The sequence below is a fragment of the Hemiscyllium ocellatum genome, chromosome 39 (assembly GCF_020745735.1).
Source record: "Hemiscyllium ocellatum isolate sHemOce1 chromosome 39, sHemOce1.pat.X.cur, whole genome shotgun sequence".
Lineage (NCBI taxonomy): Eukaryota > Metazoa > Chordata > Chondrichthyes > Orectolobiformes > Hemiscylliidae > Hemiscyllium > Hemiscyllium ocellatum.
The window spans coordinates 8,668,912-8,691,633 of NC_083439.1; the positions used below are offsets into that span (position 1 = coordinate 8,668,912).

At 43.2% G+C, this 22,722-nt stretch overlaps 1 protein-coding gene across 1 annotated transcript in view; it reads left to right on the plus strand.

The window, feature by feature from the left end:
• Positions 1–22,312, plus strand: part of nox5 (NADPH oxidase, EF-hand calcium binding domain 5) — a 75,335-nt gene extending 53,023 nt beyond the window's left edge. The window contains exons 14-16 of the mRNA XM_060852848.1: positions 7,836–7,935; positions 10,084–10,250; positions 22,178–22,312. Of these exons, the coding sequence (XP_060708831.1) occupies positions 7,836–7,935; positions 10,084–10,250; positions 22,178–22,312 (402 nt within the window). The remainder of the gene's footprint in view (positions 1–7,835; positions 7,936–10,083; positions 10,251–22,177) is intronic.
• Positions 22,313–22,722: the final 410 nt, after the last annotated feature.

The window sequence follows — 22,722 nt, forward strand, 5'->3', positions numbered from 1 at the left end:
ACTCCAAGATCCCTCTGTACATCCACACTACCAAGAATCTTTACATTGACCCAGTACTCTGCCTTCCTACTAGTCTACCCAAAGTGCATCACTTTGCATTTAGCTGCATTGAACTCCATTTACCACCTCCCAGCCCAATTCTGCAGTTTATCCAAATCCCCCTGCAACCTGCAACATTCTTCCAAACTGTCCACTACTCCACCAACTTTAGTGTCATTTGCAAATTTATTAATCCATCCAGCTACGCCTGTGTCTAAGTCATTTATAAAGCACCCTGAAGACTTTTCTTCTAACTCTCCCGACTTAGTAGCTCCACAAACAAAAACAATAACTAGTTCCCCTGAACTAAAAGCTTGATTCTCCCACATGTCCCCCCTTCTGAACTGAATTCCTGATCCTTTTGAACTGAACTCAGAAATGAAATCTAATGGCTTTATGGTCTGTTGGAAAGTCAGCTGACTCAGTCTATTAACACTGCAGGGGTCCTGCTAGGCAACTGATTGGAGTCGCATGCTTTCTTGGAATCGATGCACTTGGGTTACTATTCCAAATCATTTTCCTACCTGTATAAAATAAACTCCTTCACAGAACTGACCTGCATCTATCTACCTCTATCTTAAAATCCAAACTCCAAATACATCTTTCGTCACAACTGTGACAATTGTATGTGTTACAGAGCTAACCAGTATCATTCGAGGACATTTTACCTCTAGGGCAGCAACTAATTAAATAATTAATGTGGCAAAATATGAATTAACATTGACATTTTATGATAATCAACTAGTTTACATGGATTATAGTAGACAATAGAAAATGGTTACAAGATGGTAAATTGTGTAAAGAATTTAGGTGGTATCAGAAACCATGAAATAAATGCTTATGGTTTATACTTCCTTAAAATTAAAATGTCAATTTCTCCCTAACTTCCTTTAATCAAATTCCTACCATTCCCTGTAATCTTGCACTTCATAGAACATAGAACAGTATAGCACAGTACAGGCCCTTCAGCCCTCCACTTTGTGCCGGCCTTTTATCCTACTCTAACATCAAACTAACCTACATACCCCACACTTTACTGTCATCTATATCCCTATCCAAAAGTTAAATGTCCATAATGTCTCTGACTCTACTACCACTGCTGGCAGTGAATTCCACACATCCACTACTCTGTGTAAAGAACTGACCTCTGAAATCTCCCCTACGCCCTCCTTCAATCACCTTAAAATTATCTCCCCTCTTGATAGCCATTTCTGCCCTGGGAAAAACTTTCTGGCTATGCCTCTCATTGTGTTATCATATACACTTACATCACCTCTCAGCCTTCTTCACTCCAATGAGAAAAGCCCTAGCTCCCTCAACCTTTCTTCTTAAGACATGCCCTCAGTCCAGGCAGCACCCTGGTAAATAACCTCTGTGCCCTCTCTAAAACTTCCACATTTTTCCTATAATGAGATGTTCAGAACTAAACACAATACTCTAAAGCAGAACCCTGGTAAATATCCTCTGCGCCCTCTCTAAAGCTTCCACATTTTTCCTATAATGAGATGTTCAGAACTAAACACAATATTCTAAATGTGGTTTAATCAGGACTCTATAGAGCTGCAGCACGACCTCGTGGCTCTTAAACTCAATCCCCCTGCTAATGAAAGCCAACACACCATAAGCCTTCTTAACAACCCTACCAACCTGGGTGGCAATTCTGAGGATCTATGGACATGGGCCCCAAGATCCCTCTCTACCTCTACACTGCCAAGAATTCTGCCTTTAACCCTGTATTCTGCATTCAAATTTAACCTTCCAAAGTGAATGATTTCATACTTTTCCAAGTTGAACTCTATCTGGCATTTATCAGACCAGCTCAGCATCCTGTCATTAAAAACAAAATGCTGGAAAATCTCAGCAGGTCTGGCAGCATCTATAAGGAGAGAAAAGAGCTTTTTTTATTTCAAACATATAGTTCATTCATAAAATACTTTGATCTGTACAAGTGGACATGCTATACATATGTAAACATTCCATTTCTTTGCATACTGAAACAGAGTAATTGTTCCTATTTACAGGTCTATACAATTACATTTTTTAGCTGAGGCATCAGCAGAGCCCAAATGACTGCATGGCCCCCGTGTTCTTCTTTAGGCAGGCAGATGTTACACGGTGGTCTTTCCCCACCGCGCCTTGGCAGCAGTTGCCCCAAGTTTCAGGGCATCCCTCTACACATAGTCCTGGACCTTGGAATGTGCCAGTCTGCAACACTCAGTCGGGGTCAACTCCTTCAGCTGGACGATCAACAGGTTTCGGACCACCCAGAGAGCGTCCTTCACCAAGTTGATGATCCTCCAGGCACAGTTGATGTTCGTCTCGGTGTGCGTCCCAGGGAACAGGCCGTAGAGCACGGAGTCCCGTGTCACGGCGCTGCTTGGGACCAACCTCGACAAACACCACTGCATTCCTCTCCAGACTTCTGCGTAGGCACATTCCAGAAGGAGGTGTGTGACAGTCTCCCCCCCCGCAGCCGCTTCGAGGGCAGCGTGTGGTGCGGCTGAGAGTCCGGGCGTGCATAAAGGATCTCACAGGCAGAGCCCTTCTCACCACCAGCCAAGCCATGTCTTGGTGCTTGTTGGAAAGTTCTGGCAATGAGGCATTCTGCAAATGGCTTTGACAATCTGCTCAGGGAACCGCTCGATAGAATCCGCCCTCTCATTTTCCTGAAGGGTCTCAAGGACACTACGTGCTGACCACTTCCTGATGGACTTGTGATCAAAGGTGTTTTCTTCATAAATGTCTCACGAAGGACAGGTGATACGGAACGGTCCAACTACTCGGAGCGTTCCGCGGCAGCGAGGCCAGGCCCATCCTTCGCAACACCGGGAACGGGTAAAACCTCAGTACGTAGTGACACTTGGTGTTTGCGTACTGGGGATCCACGCACAGCTTGATACAGCCACACACAAAGGTGGCCATCAGGGTGAGGGTGGCATTGGGTGTATTTTTTCCCCTGTTGCCCAGATCTTTGTACAACGAATCCCTTCGGACTGGATCCATCTTTGATCTCCATATAAACTGGAAGATGGGCCGGGTGACTGCAGTGGCACAGGTTCTGGGAATAGGCCAGACTTGTGCCACGTATAATAGCAATGACAGTGCCTCACACCTGATGACCAGGTTTTTTCTCCCGCGATGGAGAGCGACCGTAGCTTCCATCTGCCCAGTTTCTGCCTCACTTTGCTGATGCGCTCCTTCCAAGACTTGGAGCACGCCCCAGCCCCCCCAAACCAAATACCCAGCACCTTCAGGTGGTCGGTCCTGACGGTGAAGGGGATTGAGGATTGGTCGGCCCAGTTCCCGAAGAGCATGGCCTCACTCTTGCCTTGGTTTACCTTAGCCCTCGAGGCCCGTTCGAACTGGTCACATTTGCACATGAGTCTGTGCACGGACAATGGATCCGAGCAGAAAACGGTGACATCATCCATGTACAGGGAGGCCTTAACCTCCAGGAATAGTCACCCCTCTCAGGCTCGCATCCTTCCTGATGGACTCGGTAAATGGCAAGAAAAGAGCTGACGTTTCGAGTCTAACTGACCCTTTGTCAAAGCTAAATAAAGGGGGAGAAATAGGGAGGTATTTATACTAGGCTGAGAGAAGGTGAGTCATGGCTCCAGAAGCAAAGGTTGGAATAAAGAGGTGATAATGACAGTGCATAGAGAGATTATAGGGAGATTAAGAGCTGTGAATGACCAAGGCTGAAGCCAGTGCTATGTGACAAAATATGGGGGGGATGTGGGGGATGGGTGAAGCAGAAGCAAAATGGAAAACAGGGGAGAAGGGTAGCAAAGGGGGAAGAGGAGAGGAAAAAGGTGATGAGAGAGTGGGGAGCGAGAGAAACAGAGACAATCAAGAAATAAGAGGTACAGAACAGTGAAAAAAAATTAACAAAACGTGGGTGACACGGTGGCACAGTGGTTAGCACTGCTGCCTCACAGCGCTAGAGACCCGGGTTCAATTCCCGCCTCAGGTGACTGACTGTGTGGAGTTTGTACATTCTCCCCGTGTCTGCGTGGGTTTCCTCCGGGTGCTCTGGTTTCCTCCCACAGTCACAAAGATGTGCAGGCTAGGTGAATTGGCCATGCTAAATTGCCTGTAGTGTTAGGTGAAGGGGTAAATGTATGGTTGGATGGCGGGTCGGTGTGGACTTGTTGGGCTGAAGGGCCTGTTTCCACACTGTAAATAAACTTATCTTCATCAATGTGTTTTGTCACATCCTCAAAGAATTCAATAAGGCTTGTGAGGCATGACCTGCCCCTCACAAAGTCATGCTGACTTTTTCTCTTCAGGCGGTGCTATTCCAAATAATCGTAAATCCTGTCTGTGAGAATTCTCTCCAATAATTTGTCCACCACTGATGTAAGACTGACTGGTCTGTAATTCTCTGGATTATCCCTATTTCCTTTCTTGAACAAGGGAATAACATTTGCCACCCCCAGTCATCTGGTGGTACTACAGTGGACAAAGATCATCGCCAAAAGCGTAGCCATATTTTCCCTCCCTTTCCATAGTAACTGGAGGTATATCCTGTCTGGCCCAGGGGACTTATCTATCCTCATGTTTTTCAAAATTTCCAGCACATTCTCCTTCTTAACATCAACCTGTTTGAGTGTACCAGCCTGTTTCATGCTCTCCTCCCAAACGACAAGGACCCTCTCACTGAAACAAAGTATTCATTAAGGACCTCTCCTACCTCCTCCAACTCCAAGCACAAGTTCCTTCCACTCTCAGCCCTACTTTCACTCAGGCCATCCTCTTGTTCCTTACATAAGTGTAGATGCCTTGGGGTTTTCCTTAATCCTACCTGCTAATGCTTTTTTATGTCCCTTTCTAAATTTCCTAAGTCCATTCTTCATGTTCATTCCTTGCTACCTTGTAACCCTCTAGAGCCCGGTCTGATCATTGCCTCCTCAACCTTAAGTAAGCTTCCTTCTTCCTCTTGACTAGATGTTCCACATCTCTTGTCATCCAAGGTTTCTTACCCTACCATTCCTTCCTTGTCTCAGTGGGACAAACCTGTCCAACACTCACAGTAGGTTCTCCCTAAACAACTTCCACATATCTGTCGTGCATTTCCCTTAGAATATCCGCTCCAATTTATGCTCCACAATTCCTGCCTAATAGTATTGTAATTCCCCTCCCCCAACTAAATACGTTCCCATACCATCTGCTCCTATTCCTCTCCACTAGTATAGTAAAGGTCAAGGAGTTGTGATCACTATTACCAAAACACTCTCCCACCAAGAAGTCTGACACTTGCCCTGGTTCATTGCCAAGCACCAAATTCAATATGGCCGCCCCTCTAGTTGGCCTATCTACATATTGAGCTGAAAATGTGTTGCTGGAAATGCGCAGCAGGTCAGACAGCATCCAAGGAACAGGAGAATCGACGTTTCGGACATAAGCCCTTCATCAGGCTTGAATTCCTGAAGAAGGGCTTACGCCCGAAACGTCGATTCTCCTGTTCCTTGGATGCTGCCTGACCTGCTGCGCATTTCCAGCCACACATTTTCAGCTCTGATCTCCAGCATCTGCAGTCCTCACTTTCTCCTATCTACATAATGAGTCAGGAATCCTTCCTGGACACACCCTGACAAAACTTGCTCCGTCCATACTCTTTGCACTAAGGAGGTAGCAATCAATAGTAGGGAAGTTGAAGTCACCCATGGCAACAACCCTGTTACTTCTGCATTTTTCCAAAATTTGCCTCCCGTGACTCTGTTGCTATTGAGGAGGTCTATAGAAAACTCCCAACAAAGTAACTGCTGCTTTCCTGTTTCTGACTTCCACCCATAATGACTCAGTAGACAAACTCTCCTTAATGAGCTCCCTTTCTGTAGCTGTGATATTATCTCTGAATAGCAATACCACTCCCCCACCTTTTTTACCTCCCTCCCTATTTTGAAACATCTAAACCCATGAGGAATCCAGCTAGCCTGCACATCCCTGGATACTATGGGCAATTTAGCATGGTCAATTCACCCTAATCTGCACATCTTTGGACTGTGAGAGGAAACTGGAGCACCCAGAGGAAACCCACGTAGACACAGGGAGAATGTGTAAACTCCCCACAGACAGTTACCCGAGTTTGGAATTGAGCCAAGGTTGCTGGCGCTGTAAGGCAGCAGTGCTAAACACTGAGCCACCGTGCTGCTAACGTTCTTTCCTTAATGGTTTAGAAGTTGTCACGCTCTGATATCTCACTGAAGGACACTCGACTGTGAGGGCTTGGCATGTGTTACAACTGTGCCATAGCAGAGAACCTGATTTTGCTGTAATCTGCCTTATCCTTTGACAGTTTCTGTGCTGCTTCAGCACAATTCTTCCAACAAACAGATGGATGAGCACCCATTCCAGTTGTGTAGTCATTCATCCAAGCTTTAAACAATCATGCTGAAATAGCTAAACCACGGGAAATCTAAGCCCCATGCACGTTAAAGTAATCAAATCACTGATAAAATTATCGGAAAGCCAGACAAAATTAAATTTACCCCACAGTGAAGCATTCTGTTTCCCCACTTCTGAACCCCTTGTGCACTTTTCAAAAGGTAAGATCGGCAGATTGTTTTGGTCATAATGATTATAGGTATTGTTTGATCAGAGTGCAAGTTCAAGTGAGTTAAACATTCTACGTCAAGGACAGAAAAAACAAAACTAGATGCCAGTAATATAATATAGTCACCAAGAAATCAAATCAGGAATTCAGAAGAAACCTTTTCACCCAGAAAGTGGTTGGAATGTGGAATTTGTGAGCACAGGGAGTTATTGAGGCAAACAGCAAAGAGACATTTAAAGAGCAGTTTTAACTATGTGAGGGAGGGAGGAGAGGGTAAAGGGCCAGTCTGAAGAATTTATGTGGAAGGATGGACCAAATAGGTTTCTGTGCAGTACTTCGTGCAAATTAAGTGTTCTGTTCAGATAAACTTGATGTACATTTCCCAATGTTTAGAAACGTCAGGACTTGAGACATGCTTAATGCTTGCTGGACGGGAAATAATATTAAAATACTCAGATGCTTTCATTAACAAACTTTCTGCGAGAGTTATTCATTTCTCTTGAGTGTAATTATTTTTCTTATTTTCGTCAGCGCTGATCGAACACAAGAGCAGTGTACAATGACTGAGTTTTCAATTATTTTCCCTACTTTGAAATCAACATGAGAAAATAATTCAACACAATGTTGCTGATTTTGGCTGTATATTGAGGACAAAATTTGCTAAGATCGATCCAAGATTTTGTGTGTCCAATTTGTAACTCACGTTCGACAGAACTTTCAGACAAATCTCTTCACTCAGGGAGTTGTGAATCTTTAAAATTCTCTCTCCTACAGGGCTTGGAAGCTCCATAATTGAATGCATTCAAGACACAAATAGGGGAATCAAGGGGTTTGGGGAGCATCCAGAAAATTGGAGTTGAGTTGGGTCAACCATGGAGGGAGATCTTGCAATGCAATGGTAGTGTTTCTATCTCTGGGCCAGCAGTTTTGAGTTCAAGATCTCACAAGGATTTGTTGGGCATGAAAGGAGCATTCATGATAATGAATAACCTATGAATTCTTCCAACACTTATCTCCATTTTCCAAAAGGAATAACGGTCTTCCTGGAACTAGGCAAATAAGAAGCAGTGAATGGCACAGGAGGCTTGAAGGGCTGAATAGTCCACTCCAGCTTATGTTGATATAGGCCTTTGCACAATCTATAGAGATAGGAGGATTATGGTAAATATTGGGACAGTAACTGTGATTTCTATCTAATAAGGATATAAAGACTAATGGTGATGATTTGTGATTGCAGGTTGACTTTATTTGGATCAACAGAGACCAGAAATCATTTGAGTGGTTTGTTAGCCTCCTGACTAAACTGGAGATGGACCAGGCTGATGAAGAGCCTCAGGGTAAGTTGCCAAGCAGAGATGTGAATTAATCTAGCACCTCGTACAATTTCAGGGTTACTTAGAATACTTCAAAATTACTGAAGTACTCGTGAAGTTTGATTATTGTAGTTGTGTAGAAACAGCATGACAAACTCCCACAAACCGCAAAGTGACAATGGCCAATTAATCTGCTTAGTGATATTGAGGTATCAATGTACACTGGGGTGGGGGGTGTGGGGGGAATAATTCCTTCTTCTTCACTTTTACACTGTGGCCTTTTCACCAGAAAATGCAGATGGAGTCTCAGTTTAACATTAATGTGTAGGTCAGTGGTGCATGGTAAAATATAGCTGACCTGTAGATGTGGACATGAAAAATGTCCCCATTATTATCATTTGAACAGTATGACACTTGGCTGTATAATTATGGATTCTATCCTTCCAGAATTGAGTTGTGTTTGGAGAGAGTATTTTTATCTGTACAACATTGCTTGTGCATCACAAGTGGTTGCAACAGATAAGTTTCACCTAATTAATTCAAATATGAGGCTGCAGACTGAGCGTGAAATGAAACTGAATAACTTCTTCTGACAGGTGAAGAAAGAGTATTAACATGAAAATGTGAAGGCTGTTTTTCTCTATGTTGTGTAAGTGCTAAGGAAAAGCCTAGGACCATTTCACTCATATACTCACACATACCCAATGGATTGCCACTCCAAACATATTTTTTCCATTGGGACTAAGTTGCATATTTCTAGCTGGGAATTCCAATCCTGGCTCCTTCAGAAATGTGTAGTGAACCTGAAATCAAACGGTTCCTCAGAGTGCAGGAGAGACGAGCAAAGTGAAACCATGTCCCATCAAGCAGCAATATTCCAGCTTCTGTGGTTTAAACATTAAGTTGCACAGCTAGTGACTCTGGCAGCTGCTGTGAGAGAGTAGATATAAAGCTAAGTATAACATTAGGGTGGTAGTTGGTTCAGGAGTTAGGGTGCCAGGTAATTAGAGTGCCAGGTAATTAGAATACCAATGTGCAAGATAAATAGTGTACCAGGTTAGTGATGTAATGCATAGGGTCGGTCAGAGTTAGCGGGTGGAGGTTGTGTCATGTTCAGCAGCAAGCGAGTGGAGTGTTGAGATGGTGAGGGGTGAGATGGGTTATCATGTCCAATGGTGGGGGAAGGAGGATGTCAGGACAAGTGGGAGGAGGGGGGAATTTCCTGGAATCTGCTGAATCTGGGTTTCTGCACGATACTGCAACGTAACTCCAGTCTGCACTGCTCTGAAAACTATACCAGAGTATTCAGGCAAAGGATCTATTGAACTAATCATCGAATGCCCTCTTGAATGCCTTAATTGAACCCACTGTCAGCACACTTACAGACAGTTCATTCCAAACCTGAATCAATCTTATGAATAAGTTTTCTTTTCCCCTCACCTCACATTTGCTTCTTTTGTCAAACCCTTTAAGTACGTATCCTCTGGTTATCACACCTTTTACGAATGGGAACAGGTTTTCCCTACCTATTCTGTTCACAGCCTACATGATTTTGAATGCTAACAAATTATTGATCGATCTATCCACTCCACCAATTTGTTAATGTCCTTTTGAAGATCTATACAACCCTTCACCCAGTTTATAATGCTTGTAAGTTTTCAGTTATCTGCAGACTTTTAAATTGTCCCTGTATACCAAGACGTAATCATTTATATATGTCTGACAGGGGAGGTGATGGCACAATGATAAATCATTGGACTCAAAATCCAAATCTCCAGGCTAATGTTTTGGGACATGAGTTCATATTCTACCATAACAGATGGTGAAATTTGATTTAAAAAAAGAATCTGCAGTTAAAAAGCCAGCCAAATGGTGACCATGTAACTACTGTTGATGATTATAAAAAAAATTTAGTTCACTCACGTTCTTCAAGGAAAGAAATATACTATCCTTACGCTGTCTGACCTACATGTGACTCCAGACTCACAGCAATGTAGTTAACTCTTAGCTTCAACTGGGGATGGGCAAGAAGTGCTGACCTAGCGAGTGATGCTGATGTCCCATGATCAAACATAAATAATTTGTCAAAAATGATGTGACTGTGATCAAAACTGATGGTGTGGTCAAATTCCAGAATTGTGAAGTTTGTTGTTTCTTTCTCCCAATGTGCAGGTAGATTCTTGGAGATGCACATGTACATGACCTCAGCTCTCAGTAAAAATGACATGAAGGCTTTAGGTTTACAGATGGCTCTGGATCTGTTAGCTAAGAAGGAGAACCGTGATTCCATTACAGGCTTGCGAACCAGAACACAGCCAGGTCGTCCAGACTGGGCCAAGGTAAGCGTTTTCACCTTCAGAGGGTTAAAAGAAGTAAATGGGACACTGTCTTTGTCGGGCAGTCAGATTTTTAGCTCAGTGGGGATTTGTTCGGTGATCTCAGCAGGAGATGCCACAACTGGCTTTATTGCCTCTACCCTGAGGAGGTGTCAGAGAAAGGAGAACTGCACGTGGGGTGACAGAAAGCGGGAGAGTGGGGTGACACAGAAGGAATGAGTTCACGAGAGTAGGAGAGGACAGACAATGTGACATTTCCGATCTCTACTCAGGGTGCCACATGCTTTTCCATATGAAATATAACACCAGTAACTCACCAAGATCCTTCCAACAGCACCGTCCAAACCTGCCACTCTATGACCTACAGGGACAGATCACCAACACATGTTGGTCTCCCCTCTGAGCCACACATCAGCGTAATTTGCAACTAGATCACTGTTCCTTCAGTGTTATCAGGTCAAACTTTTGGAATTCCCTTCCAAAAAGCATTGTGGGTGTCCCTACACTCCAAGGATGGCAGACCCGTTAAAGAAAGCAGCTCAGCATCACCTGCTGCAGGGCAAGAAGGAAAGGCAATAAACGTTGGCTGAGCTAATGACACCCAATTTCCCATGACCTAAAAGAAAGCAATTTTATTTTTCTAATCTAGCATGCTATAGATAAAGTCTGTGTTTTATTGCACTGTTGGTGCCAAGCAGAAATGCCTTCCGTCTGCCTGATCTCCAGGTCGCTTTAATTTCTGGGTTGGTTCTGACTTCTCCTTCTGGATCTTTTCTGCACGGCAGTGTTATAAGGCTATCAGTTGTATCTGTTGACATGCAGGGAATAGATGGATGGGCTGATTCCTATGGCAAATGCAGCAGATTGCACTGTTTGAGGTGACATGTAATGAAATGAGAAAACAGTTCGTTAAAGCATCCATTTAATAGTAGGTTTTGTCTATAGGATTTCAAACCATCTTCTCTCTTCCCTTTTTCTTCTCACTATATTAGTGAATGTAACTTTGTAATTGTTTTCATATTTCTAATTGTTTTTATGCTTCCCTCCATAGTCTGGTAAAAAGATTATTTCAGAGGGGTGGCATCGTGGCTCAGTGGTTAGCATTGCTGCCTCACAGTGTCAGGGACCTGGATTTGATTCCTGCCTTGGGTGACTGTCTGTGTGGAGTTTGCACATTCTCCCTGTGTCTGCCTTGTGGTTTCCTCCCACAATCCAGAGATGTGCAGGTTAGGTGAATTGGCCTTGCTAAATCACACATAGTCAGAGGTAAACGTAGTGGGGGTGGGTTACTCTGCAGAGGGTCAGTGTGGACTTGTTGGGCCAAAGGGCCTTTTTCCATTCTGTAGGGAATCTAAACTTTAAAAAAAAGATGTCTAACAGTATCTTGTTTGCTTGTTAAGCCCTCTCTCACTCTCCCCACTCATTCTGCTTCTTGAATAATCCCCCGTCACCTTTTCATTTAATTGATTCTGTGGTATGTTCCTTGGGTGATGGTAACAGTGGTAATGTTACTGGATCAGAATCCAGACCCCTGAAATTATACTATGGACAAGAGTTCAAATCCTACTACCAGCACCTGGGGAAATTCAAATTACAATAATTAATGAAATGGGAATTAAATATTGGCTTCACCAATGATAATGATCATGAAACAGTAAGACTGTGGCAAATCCATATGGATTACTGATGTCTTTCAGGGGAGGTAATCTGCTCTCCTCACTGTGTCTGGCTTTCAGATCCACGGTAATGTGATTGCCTCTTAACTGCCTTCTGAAATGGTGAAGGAAGCTACTTATAAATGTTATAGAACAGAAAGTACTGGCGATGCCTAAAACACGTGCACTGTAATGATTCAAATGGCAGTTCATCATCATTTCCTGCAGTGAAGTTAGAAATGGAGACTAAATGCTGACCTTGTCAAAATTACTTGCATTCCAGGAACAAATTTTATAAAGTGCAAGGGGGAGAGAATTTGTGAAGATCTTTCAAAATATGAGGAGGGATAGTGAGCTATAAATCTCGAGTAGAATTAACCAGGTTAGCCCCAGTCTTCAATCCTTTGCGTTGATATTGGCCTAGGCTGATGGTTTTGCCCTGCCTACTCTGAGTATTGGTAATGATAATATAGTCCACAGGGATACAGATTCAAGTCAATATGAGACTTCTACACCTATTAATATAGTGGAATCAGTTCCAATGTAAATTCTGAGAACTGCATATTTGCATATAATGCAAACCGATCCAGATATCAGCAGTAACACTTAAACAGTAGCTCAGTCATTCTACCTTTGAACGTTCCCACTATCAGGAGGTAGGCCAACATCAGCAACTTGCATTTCCAGCAATGGATTAAACTGCTTCACAAGAATGTCATCAAAAAAGACATCTCAGCACCAAGTATTACAATCCTCGCTGATGCTACTGAACAAGTCAGATCCCAGAATCCAATCTCCTTTGATAGATCCTATGTTGCTTTGTTTTGGTTTTAATGAGATTGTCTTTCACAGAATCAAATGCACTGGGTGTTGCAGATTTCATTTTAACAATAAAACAGAAGTTTATTAAGCAAAACAAATGAATATAGAATAAATCAATCAATTTACTTATAACACAAATTCGGAGAGTTTTAAACTCACAGTACAAGTATAATCCCAAAACTTTCCTTTACCAATCCTGGAAAAAGAAAAACAAGTCCCTTATACAATATCCAACAGCAGCAATGCTTGTACAGTACTCAGACCAGTACTCTTTCTCTAACATCTCGATAGGTTTAAGATAGCTACACCTTTAACTCTTAACGTGCAAATGCTGAGAGCTTCTTTCAGGAGCATATCATACACCTAAAGCTTCAAGTCCTCCGCACAGTTTTATCCTAACACTTCCAGCCTGGGACTAACAGTTATTCCTTACTCTCAGATAATCTAGTTTGACTATATTCTTCCCTTCTCAGCAGCACTGTTCTATACCTGCATCTCCATGGAAGGACTTCAAGGAGTTGCCCCACTCAAAGCAAAACTCAAAATGAAAAATCTCTTTCTCTAAGCTAAGGGTATTTATTTCCCTTAAGTTGACAAACCTCCTAATCCAGAAATTTCCAACTGAAACGTTGAGATACTATTGTCTACGTTGCTAGCTCCTATAAGATTCTATACCTAGATATTTTTCTCCTAAGATGGCATAGAACAGAGAAAAGTACAGCACAGAACAGGCCCTTTGGCCCACAATGTAATGCTGAGGACTATGTCCCTAATGACTCTGCTTCCATTAACACCGCTGGCAACACATTCATACATTCACAACTCTCTGCATAAAGAACCTAGGCCTGATGTCTCTATACCTTCCTCCTAATACCTTAAAACTATGAATCTTCGTGCCATTCGATCCTGCCTTGCGGAAAAGTCTCTGGCTATTGACTCTATCCATGCCTCTCATTACCTTGTATACCTCGATCAGGTCACCTCTCTTCCTACTTCTCTCCAGAGAGAAAAGTCTGAGCTTTGTCAGCCTCTCTTCGTAAGACAAACCCTCCAATCCAGGCAGCATCCTGATAAACCTTCTTTGCATCCTCTCCAAAGCCTCCATATCTTTCCTATAATAGGGTGACCAGAACTGGATACAATATTCCAAGTGTGATCTCACCAGGATCTTGTAGGGCTGCAGCAAAACCTTGTGGCTCTTAAATTCGATCCTTCTGTTAATGAAAGCCAAAACACCACATGCTTTCTTAACAACCCTATCTGCTTGGGTGGCAACTTCAAGGGATCTAAGCACTTGGGCGGCACGGTGGCACAGTGGTTAGCACTGCTGCCTCACAGCGCCAGGGACCTGGGTTCAATTCCCACCTCAGGCGACTGACTGTGTGGTGTTTGCACGTTCTCCCTGTGTCTGCGTGGGTTTCCTCCGGGTGCTCCGGTTTCCTCCCACAGTCCAAAGATGTGCGGGTCAGGTGAATTGGCTATGCTAAATTGCTCGTAGTGTTAGGTAAGGGGTATATGTAGGGGTATGGGTGGGTTGCGCTTCGGCGGGTCGGTGTGGACTTGTTGGGCCGAAGGGCCTGTTTCCACACTGTAAGTAATCTAATCTAATCTAATCTAATCAACACCAAGATCCCTCTGTTCCTCCACACTGCCAAGAATCCTGTCTTTAATCCAAAATTCAACATTCAAGTTCGACCTTCCAAAATGCATCACTTTGCAATTATCTGGGTTGAACTCCATTTGTCATCTCTCAGCCCAGCTCTGCATCCTGTCTATGTCGTGCTGCAGCCTGCAATAGCCCTCGATACTATCAACGGCAACTCCAGTCTTTGTGTCATCGGCAAGTTTACTAACCCACCCCTCAATCTCCTTGTCCAAGTCATTTATACAAACTACAAAGAGCAGAGAGGCCCAAGAACAAAGGCCTGTGGGACACCACTCACCACTGACCTCCAGGCAGAATACTTTCCGTCTACAGCCGCTCTCTGCCTTCTGTTAGCCAACCAATTCTGAATCCAGACAGCCAAACCTCCCTGTATCCCATACCTCCTGACTTTATGAATGAGCCTACCATGGGAAACCTTATCAAACGCCTTGCTGAAGTCCATATACACCACATCCACTGCTCGACCTTCGTCAGCTTGTCTCATCACCTTCTCAAAGAACTCAAAAAGTTTTGTGAGGTAAACCTGTCCCTCACAAAGTCATGCTGACTGCATTCAAACATGCTATGCTTTTCCAAATAGTCATAAATCTTATCCTTCAGAATTCTTTCTAAAACCTTGCTGAGCACAGATGTAAGACTGACAAAGTTAGTTGGGACTTGTAAATTTTTCTCTGTACTCATGTGAGTACATGTGGCAATAAAGCTAATTCTAAATTCTGAAAACAAGAACCCATTAGGATCCTTGAAAGGCTCTCACAAACTGTTTTAGAAGAAATCACCATTGCTCCAGAAGTATTTATTTTAATTGTTAACTTCAGATACATAGAAAACTTGTATACTATTAACTAAAGTTCAAAATCTAAACTTAAAATATGTTACATTTTCAAAACAAATTACAAAGGTTATACAAATTCAGTCATATAAGAACATGGTATGGCAAAGGAATCAAAGTTTGGACAAAGAATAGTATATCAGGGGTGTATTAAAGGAGCAGAGGAAGGTGTGCAGACTAGCATTGTCAACCCTTATTGGTTGCTCCAACAATCTTTGCTACTTGCAATGCCTTAAACCCAGAGGCAGGTATCAAAATTACCCTGACAGCTTTAAATTTCCCAGTTCCTGCAGACCTGTGCTCCATCCGAATCACTGTTCAGCCTCAATTGGGGTAAAGTGGCTTTCGAACTCATCACAAAACATTTTGGTGTGCTGTCACCTCCTGCCTTTCAAAGCTGAATGTTGCTGGTTTGGAGTGTGAGGCAGTGGAATAATTCGGGTATATAAGCACGGTGTTCTATTAAAATGCCTGGCTTTATTACAAAATAACAATAACAAGGAGTAGAAAGAAAGAAAGGGACAAGAAGAGAATGTTAATTTGAATATATAAACTGGTAATTGTCACTTGTGGAATATAGTGTATGCACCAGCGTTTTTGTATTCAAAAAGCAAAATGTTGAATAGACACATTAAAAATAATTTATAGCACAGACACTTTACACAGCATCTTAAATTACATAACAACTGTAAAAAGAGCTTTTAGATTATGACAGAGTGACACGTTGATTGCTCTCTTGTTGGAGCTGTAAATCATTGATTTTTATTCTCCCTATCTCTCCTCTATACTATCGATTTCAGACAGTAATTATGTGGGTGTGAAATGCGTATCAAAGCCGAGACAGCAATTTAATCTAATGATACATGTTTTACAGTAACAATCACTAATGCACTACAAGAAAAGTTGCATTAAGAGGTATTTTAATAATATGTTGTAAAACCTGTAGTCGCTCAACATCAGCAGCAGTAACCTTGCCTTTATTAACCCTCCGCAGGGGAGTTTGTGGCATTTGCCTGAGTGCTTTATTTCTGCTAATTCACATTTCGAGGTTTCCTGCATTGCTAGTGAAACAATTGATGGCTAAACTCACTTCCTGTGGGACTGCGGATGAACTAATTAGATTTTCAGTCCATTTAGGTCAAAGAAATCAAAAATTTTAACTTCAAGCAAGAGTTGTAATGAGCTGAGCCTTTCCCAATGCACTGCACAGTCAAGCTAGAGTAGTGTTCAAATCCTGGAATGGGTTCAAAGTGATTCAAACTGAATATTTATTGCATCGTTCTCACTTCTTAGCTGAAGTGTTGGACTTAGACACGACAGAGTCTACACCTTAGTAACAAGCCGTCACACCCGACAATGTGCCAGCGCTTAAGCTTCACTTGAACTTTCTTTCACATTGCTTCATCTCAATCTCTATCAACAGATCCGTCTTTCTTCTCCTCTTCCTTCTGCTGCACCTCTGCCTCTCCTGACCTACTCTCCCTGCTCTCTCTGTTCCCCCCTCCCCACCACTCTTAGAGTTATAGAGTCATAGAGATGTACAGCACGGAAACAGACCCTTTGATCCAACCCGTCCATGCCGACCAGATATGCCAACCCAATCTAATCCCACCTGCCAGCACCTGGCCCATATCCCTCCAAACCCTTCCTATTCATATACCCATTCAAATGCCTCTTAAATGTTGCAATTGTACCAGCCACCACCACTTCCTCATTCCATACATGTACCACCCTCTGCGTGAAAAAGTTGCCCCTTAGGTCTCTTTTATATTTTTCCCCTCTCACCCTAAACCTATGCTCTCTAGTTCTGGACTCTCCGACCCCAGGGAAAAGATTTTGTCTATTTATCCTATCTATGCCCCTCATCATTTTGTAAACCTCTATAAGGTCACCCCTCAGCCTCCGACGCTCCAGGGAAAACAGCCCCAGCCTCTTCAGTTTCTCCCTGTGGCTCAGATCCTCCAACCCTGGCAACATCCTTGTAAATCTTTTCTGAACCCTTTCAAGTTTCACAACATCTTTCCGATAGAAAGGAGACCAGAATTGCACACAATAGTCCAACAGTGGCCTAACCAATGTCCTGTACAGCCACAACATGACCTCCCAACTCCTGTACTCAATACTCTGACCAATAAAGGAAAGCATACCAAAAGCCTTCTTCACTATCCTATCTACTTGTGACTCCACTTTCAAAGAACTATGAACCTGCACTCCAAGGTCTCTTTGTTCAGTAACACTCCCTAGGACCTTACCATTATGTGTATAAGTCCTGCTAAGATTTGCTTTCCCAAAATGCAGCATCTGAATTAAACTCCATCTGCCACTTCTCAGCCCATTGGCCCATCTGGTCCAAATCCTGTTGTAATCTGAGGTAACCTTCTTCGCTGTCCACTACACCTCCAATTTTGGTGTCATCTGCAAACTTACTAACTGTACCTCTTATGCTCGCATCCAAATCATTTATGTAAATGACAAAAAGTAGAGGGCCCAGCACCGATCCTTGTAGCACTCCACTGGTCACAGGCCTCCAGTCTGAAAAACAACCCTCCACCATCACCCTCTGTCTTCTACCTTTGAACCAGTTCTGTATTAAAATGGCTAGTTCTCCCTGCATTCCATGAAACCTAACCTTGCTAATCAGTCTCCCATGGGGAACCTTGTTGAATGCCTTACTGAAGTCCATACAGGTCACATCTACTGCTCTGCCCTCATCAATCTTCTTTGTTACTTCTTCAAAAAACTCAATCAAGCTTGTGAGAGATGATTTCCCACGCACAAAGCCATGTTGACTATCCCGAATCAGTCCTTGCCTTTCCAAATACATGGACATCCTGTCCCTCTGGATTCCCTCCAACAACTTGCCCACCACCGAGGTCAGGCTCACCGGTCTATAGTTCCCTGGCTTGTCCTTACCACCCTTCTTAAACAGTAGCACCACGTTTGCCAACCCCCAGTCTTCCAGCACCTCACCTGTGACTATCGATGATACAAATATCTCAGCAAGAGGCCCAGCAATCACTTCTCTATCTTCCCACAGAGTTCTCGGGTACACCTGATCAGGTCCTAGGGATTTATCCAGTTTTAACCATTTCAAGACATCCAGCACTTCCTCCTCTGTAATCTGGACATTTTGCAAGACATCACCATCTATTTCCCTACAGTCTATATCTTCCATATCCTTTTCCACAGTAAATACTGATGCCAAATATTCATTTAGTATCTCCCCCATTTTCTGTGGCTCCACATAAAGGCTGCCTTGCTGATCTTTGAGGGGCCCTATTCTCTCCCTAGTTACCCTTTTTTCTGAATATATTTGTAAAACCCTTTCAATTCTCCTTAATTCTATTTGCCAAAGCTATCTCATGTCCCCATTTTGCCCTCCTGATTTCCCTCTTAAATATACTCCTACTTTCTTTATACTCTTCTAAGGACTCACTCGATCTATCCTGTCTATACCTGACATATGCTTTCTTCTTTTTCTTAACCAAACCCTCCATTTCTTTAGTCATCCAGCATTCCCTATACCTACCAGCCTTCCCTTTCACCCTGACAGGAATATACTTTCTCTGGATTCTTGTTATCTCATTTCTGAAGGCTTCCCATTTTCCAGCAGTCGTTTTACCTTCAAACATCTGCCTCCAATCAGCTTTCGAAAGTTCTTGCCAGTACCGTCAAATTTGGCCTTTCTCCAATTTAGAACTTCAACTTTTAGATCTGATCTGTCCTTTTCCATCACTATTTTAAAACAAATAGAATTATGGTCGCTGGCCCCAAAGTGCTCCCCCACTGACACCTCAGTCACCTGCCCTGCCTTATTTCCCAAGAGTAGGTCAGGTTTTGCACCTTCTCTAGTAGGTACATCCACATACTGAATCAGAAAATTGTCTTGTACACACTTCAGAAATTTCTCTCCATCTAAACCTTTAACACTATGGAAATCCCAGTCGATGTTTGGAAAGTTAAAATCCCCGACCATAACTACCCTATTATTCTTACAGATAGTGGAGATCTCCTTACAAGTTTGTTTCTCAATTTCCCTCTGACTACTGGGGGGTCTATAATACAATCCCAATAAGGTGATCATCCCTTTCTTATTTCTCAGTTCCACCCAAATAACTTCCCTGGCTGTATTTCCAGGAATATCCTCCCTCAGCACAGCTGTAATGCTATCCCTTATCAAAAATGCCACGCCCCCACCCCCCTCCTCTCTTGCCTCCCTTTCCATCCTTCCCGGAGCATTTGTATCCTGGAACATTAAGCTGCCAGTCCTGCCCATCCCTGAGCCATGTTTCTATAATTGCTATGATATCCCAGTCCCATGTTGCTAACCATGCCCTGAGTTCATCTGCCTTCCCTGTTAGGCCCCTTGTATTGAAATAAATGCAGTTCAATTTATTACTCCTACCTTGTCCTTGCCTGCCCTGACTGTTTGACTCACTTCTGTTCTCAACTGTACCCATCTCAGTTCGATCTCTTTCCTCACTATCTCCCTGTGTCCCACCTTACTAGTTTAAATCCTCCCAAGCAGTTCTTGCAAATTTCCCTGCCAGTATATTAGCCCCCTTCCAATTTAGGTGCAATCCGTACTTCTTGTACAGGTCACTTCTACCCTAAAAGAGATTCCAATGATCCAAAAATGTGAATCCTTCTCCCATACACCAGCTCCTCAGCCATGCATACATCTGCTCTATCCTCCTATTCCTGCCCTCACTCGCTCATAGCACTGAGAGTAATCCAGATATTACTACCCTTGAGGACCTCATTTTTAAATTTCTGCCTAACTCTCTGTAATCTCCCTTCAGAGTCTCAACCTTTTCCCTTCCAATGTTGTTGGTTCCAATGTGGACAATGACCTCCTGCTGGCCCCTCTCCCCCGTGATAACGTTCTGCACCCTCTCTGAGACATCCTTAATCCTGGCACCAGGGAAGCAACACACCATTCTGCTTTTTCTCTGCTGGCCACAGAAATGTCTGTCTGTACCTCTGACTACAGAATCCCCTAACACAATTGATCTATTGGAAGTCGGCATACCTCTCGTTGCATTAGAGCCAGTCTCAATACCAGAAACTTGGCTGTTCGTGCTATGTTGCCCTGAGAATCCATCACCCCCTACATTTTCCAAAACCGCATAAAACTCCTGCCCTAGGTGCCGACCTCTCTTGCCCTTCCTGGAGTTAATCCATCTGTGTGACTGTATCTGAGATTTTTCCCCATTCCTATAACTGCCATCCATCACATTCCTCATCGCTCCTACCTGTCTCTCCAACCGATCCACTCGATCTGACAAGATTCACATCCAATAGCATTTATGGCAGATATAATCCGCAGTAACCCTTAAACTCTCTTTAAACTCCCACATCTGACAAGAAGTACATATCACTGAAAAGGCCATTTTTGCTCCTTCACAATCTACAGACCCAGAAAATAACACCGTCTTATTCCTCTACAAACACTGCCCCAGGTTAAATTAATAGCTATGGCTTATATTTTAAATTTAATCAAGAGACTTATCTCCAAAAACATATAATCAAGAAAGAATCCACTATACTCACTACTGCAGCCTTTCTCTTGGACAGACTTAAAACAACAATTAACTTATCTGATACTGTGCTGTGAACTTCGCCCAACAGTTCCTCCAAGATTAGTTGTGAATTTCACTGTGTGTTAATTTTCCCAGTTGCGCTCCGATGTCCAGCGATACATGAATTCAAACAGCAAAGGCAGTAACTGTGCAGGTTCTCGTTCTCGTTCTCATTCTCGTTCTCGTTCTCGTTCTCTCTCTCTCTCTCTCTCTACTGCACTGTCCTCACCATGTGCTTCCTTTGTCTGCCGTTCTCCCTTTTAAACTGCTGTCGTTTTGACCTTTTTTTTCCCCGAAATTCCGAAACAATGCAACAGCGTATACAACAGGAATTGCTGCTCCTGGAATTCAAGGAAATCACCTCCAACAGCTAAATTACCTCAAAAAAAGGAGCAGCTCTTCCAACCAGAAATCTTTCCCGTCCTCCATCTCTTCCTCCTTCCCAGTGAACCAACGCCTGATCATTGCTGTGCAGATAACATGGTCACTTCATTGTGAAAGCAATTCATCCCTTTTTTAAATTTAGACTGGGGTTACAGAACGGTGTTTCCCTGATTATATATTTTTGCACCTGTAATATTTGCGTCTTACCTGTTTCTATTTGTGTACCTTTTGTGTGCGGTATTTTAGAATGGGTGATGTTTAAGTGTATAGTCATAAATTAGTAATTCTGTTTTTCAATTTTCAGTCATTGGTTAAGAAAATTAAATTGGTTATGATAAACATTTAATTCCTTGTTAATGGTCAAAACCTGATATGTATTTGTTTTGTTTTGGTAGTTCAGTTAAATTTTCAAATTGGTGGTAACGCTAGGACCAATAGGAACTGATACCCATGCACTTCCCCAAGTGAATTGTGACGGATTGGTGGTCAGTGTCCAGGAAGCAAAAGTGAGGAGTGTAGTTGCTGGGATTAGAGTTGAGAGTGTGGTGCTGGAAAAGCACAGCAGGTCAGGCAGCATCTGAAGAGCAGGAGAGTCAACATTTTGGGCAAAAGCCCTTCATCAGGAATGAGGCTGTGAGCCGAGGGGATGGTGAGATAAATGGGAGGGGAGGGGTAGTGGGATGGGGGGGGGAAGGTCACTGAGAGTGCAATAGGTAAATGAAGGTGGGGATAATGGTGTTAGGTCAGAGGGGAGGGTGGAGTGGATAGGTGGGAAGGAAGATGGACAGGTAGGACAGGTCATGAGGGCACTGCTGAGCTGGAAGGTTGGAGCTGGGATAAGGTGGGAGGGGGCAAATGAGAAAACTGGTGAAGTCCATACTGATGCTATGGGGTTGGAGGGTCAGCGTCCAGTAGTTGATATAGTTATAAGTAGCGTGACAACAAATCTCAAAGCATTACAAAGACAATGTGTTTTTAACTTTTTGTAGGTTTTCCAAAAGATTGCTGAAGAAGGAAAAGGGAAAGTCCATGTTTTCTTTTGTGGTTCCCCTGTCCTGGCTAAAACAATCAAAGCTCAGTGTGAACATTTTGGCTTCAAATTCTACAAAGAAAACTTCCAGTGATGTGGTAGTGGTTGTGAATCAACCAGGTTTCCCTCTGGTGCAATGCACAGGTTGACTTTATGTAAACTTCCTCTTTTCATGTGATTGATTCTGGTTTGCGGAGCAGTGAGAGGAAATCATGTCCGAGACTCTCCATCAGGTTTTGTTTTGTCTGGTATTCAGGAAGACAAATACTTGGAATGTGGATAGTGGAGATTCCACTTGACTTATTGCCCTGGCATAACTAACCCATTCTGAATCCGAGATCCCAGGTGTCATCCCTGAAAAGTGCCAACTAGGTTGATCTTAACCAGCAAAGTTTGGCTGCAGCAGTTAGTCCCTGCCCTGCTGGACTCTGGGAGATTTGTGTGGGCTGTGTTAAAGTATGGTGTCCCTCACAGTCAAATATCTTCCTGATTTGGAGATGCCGG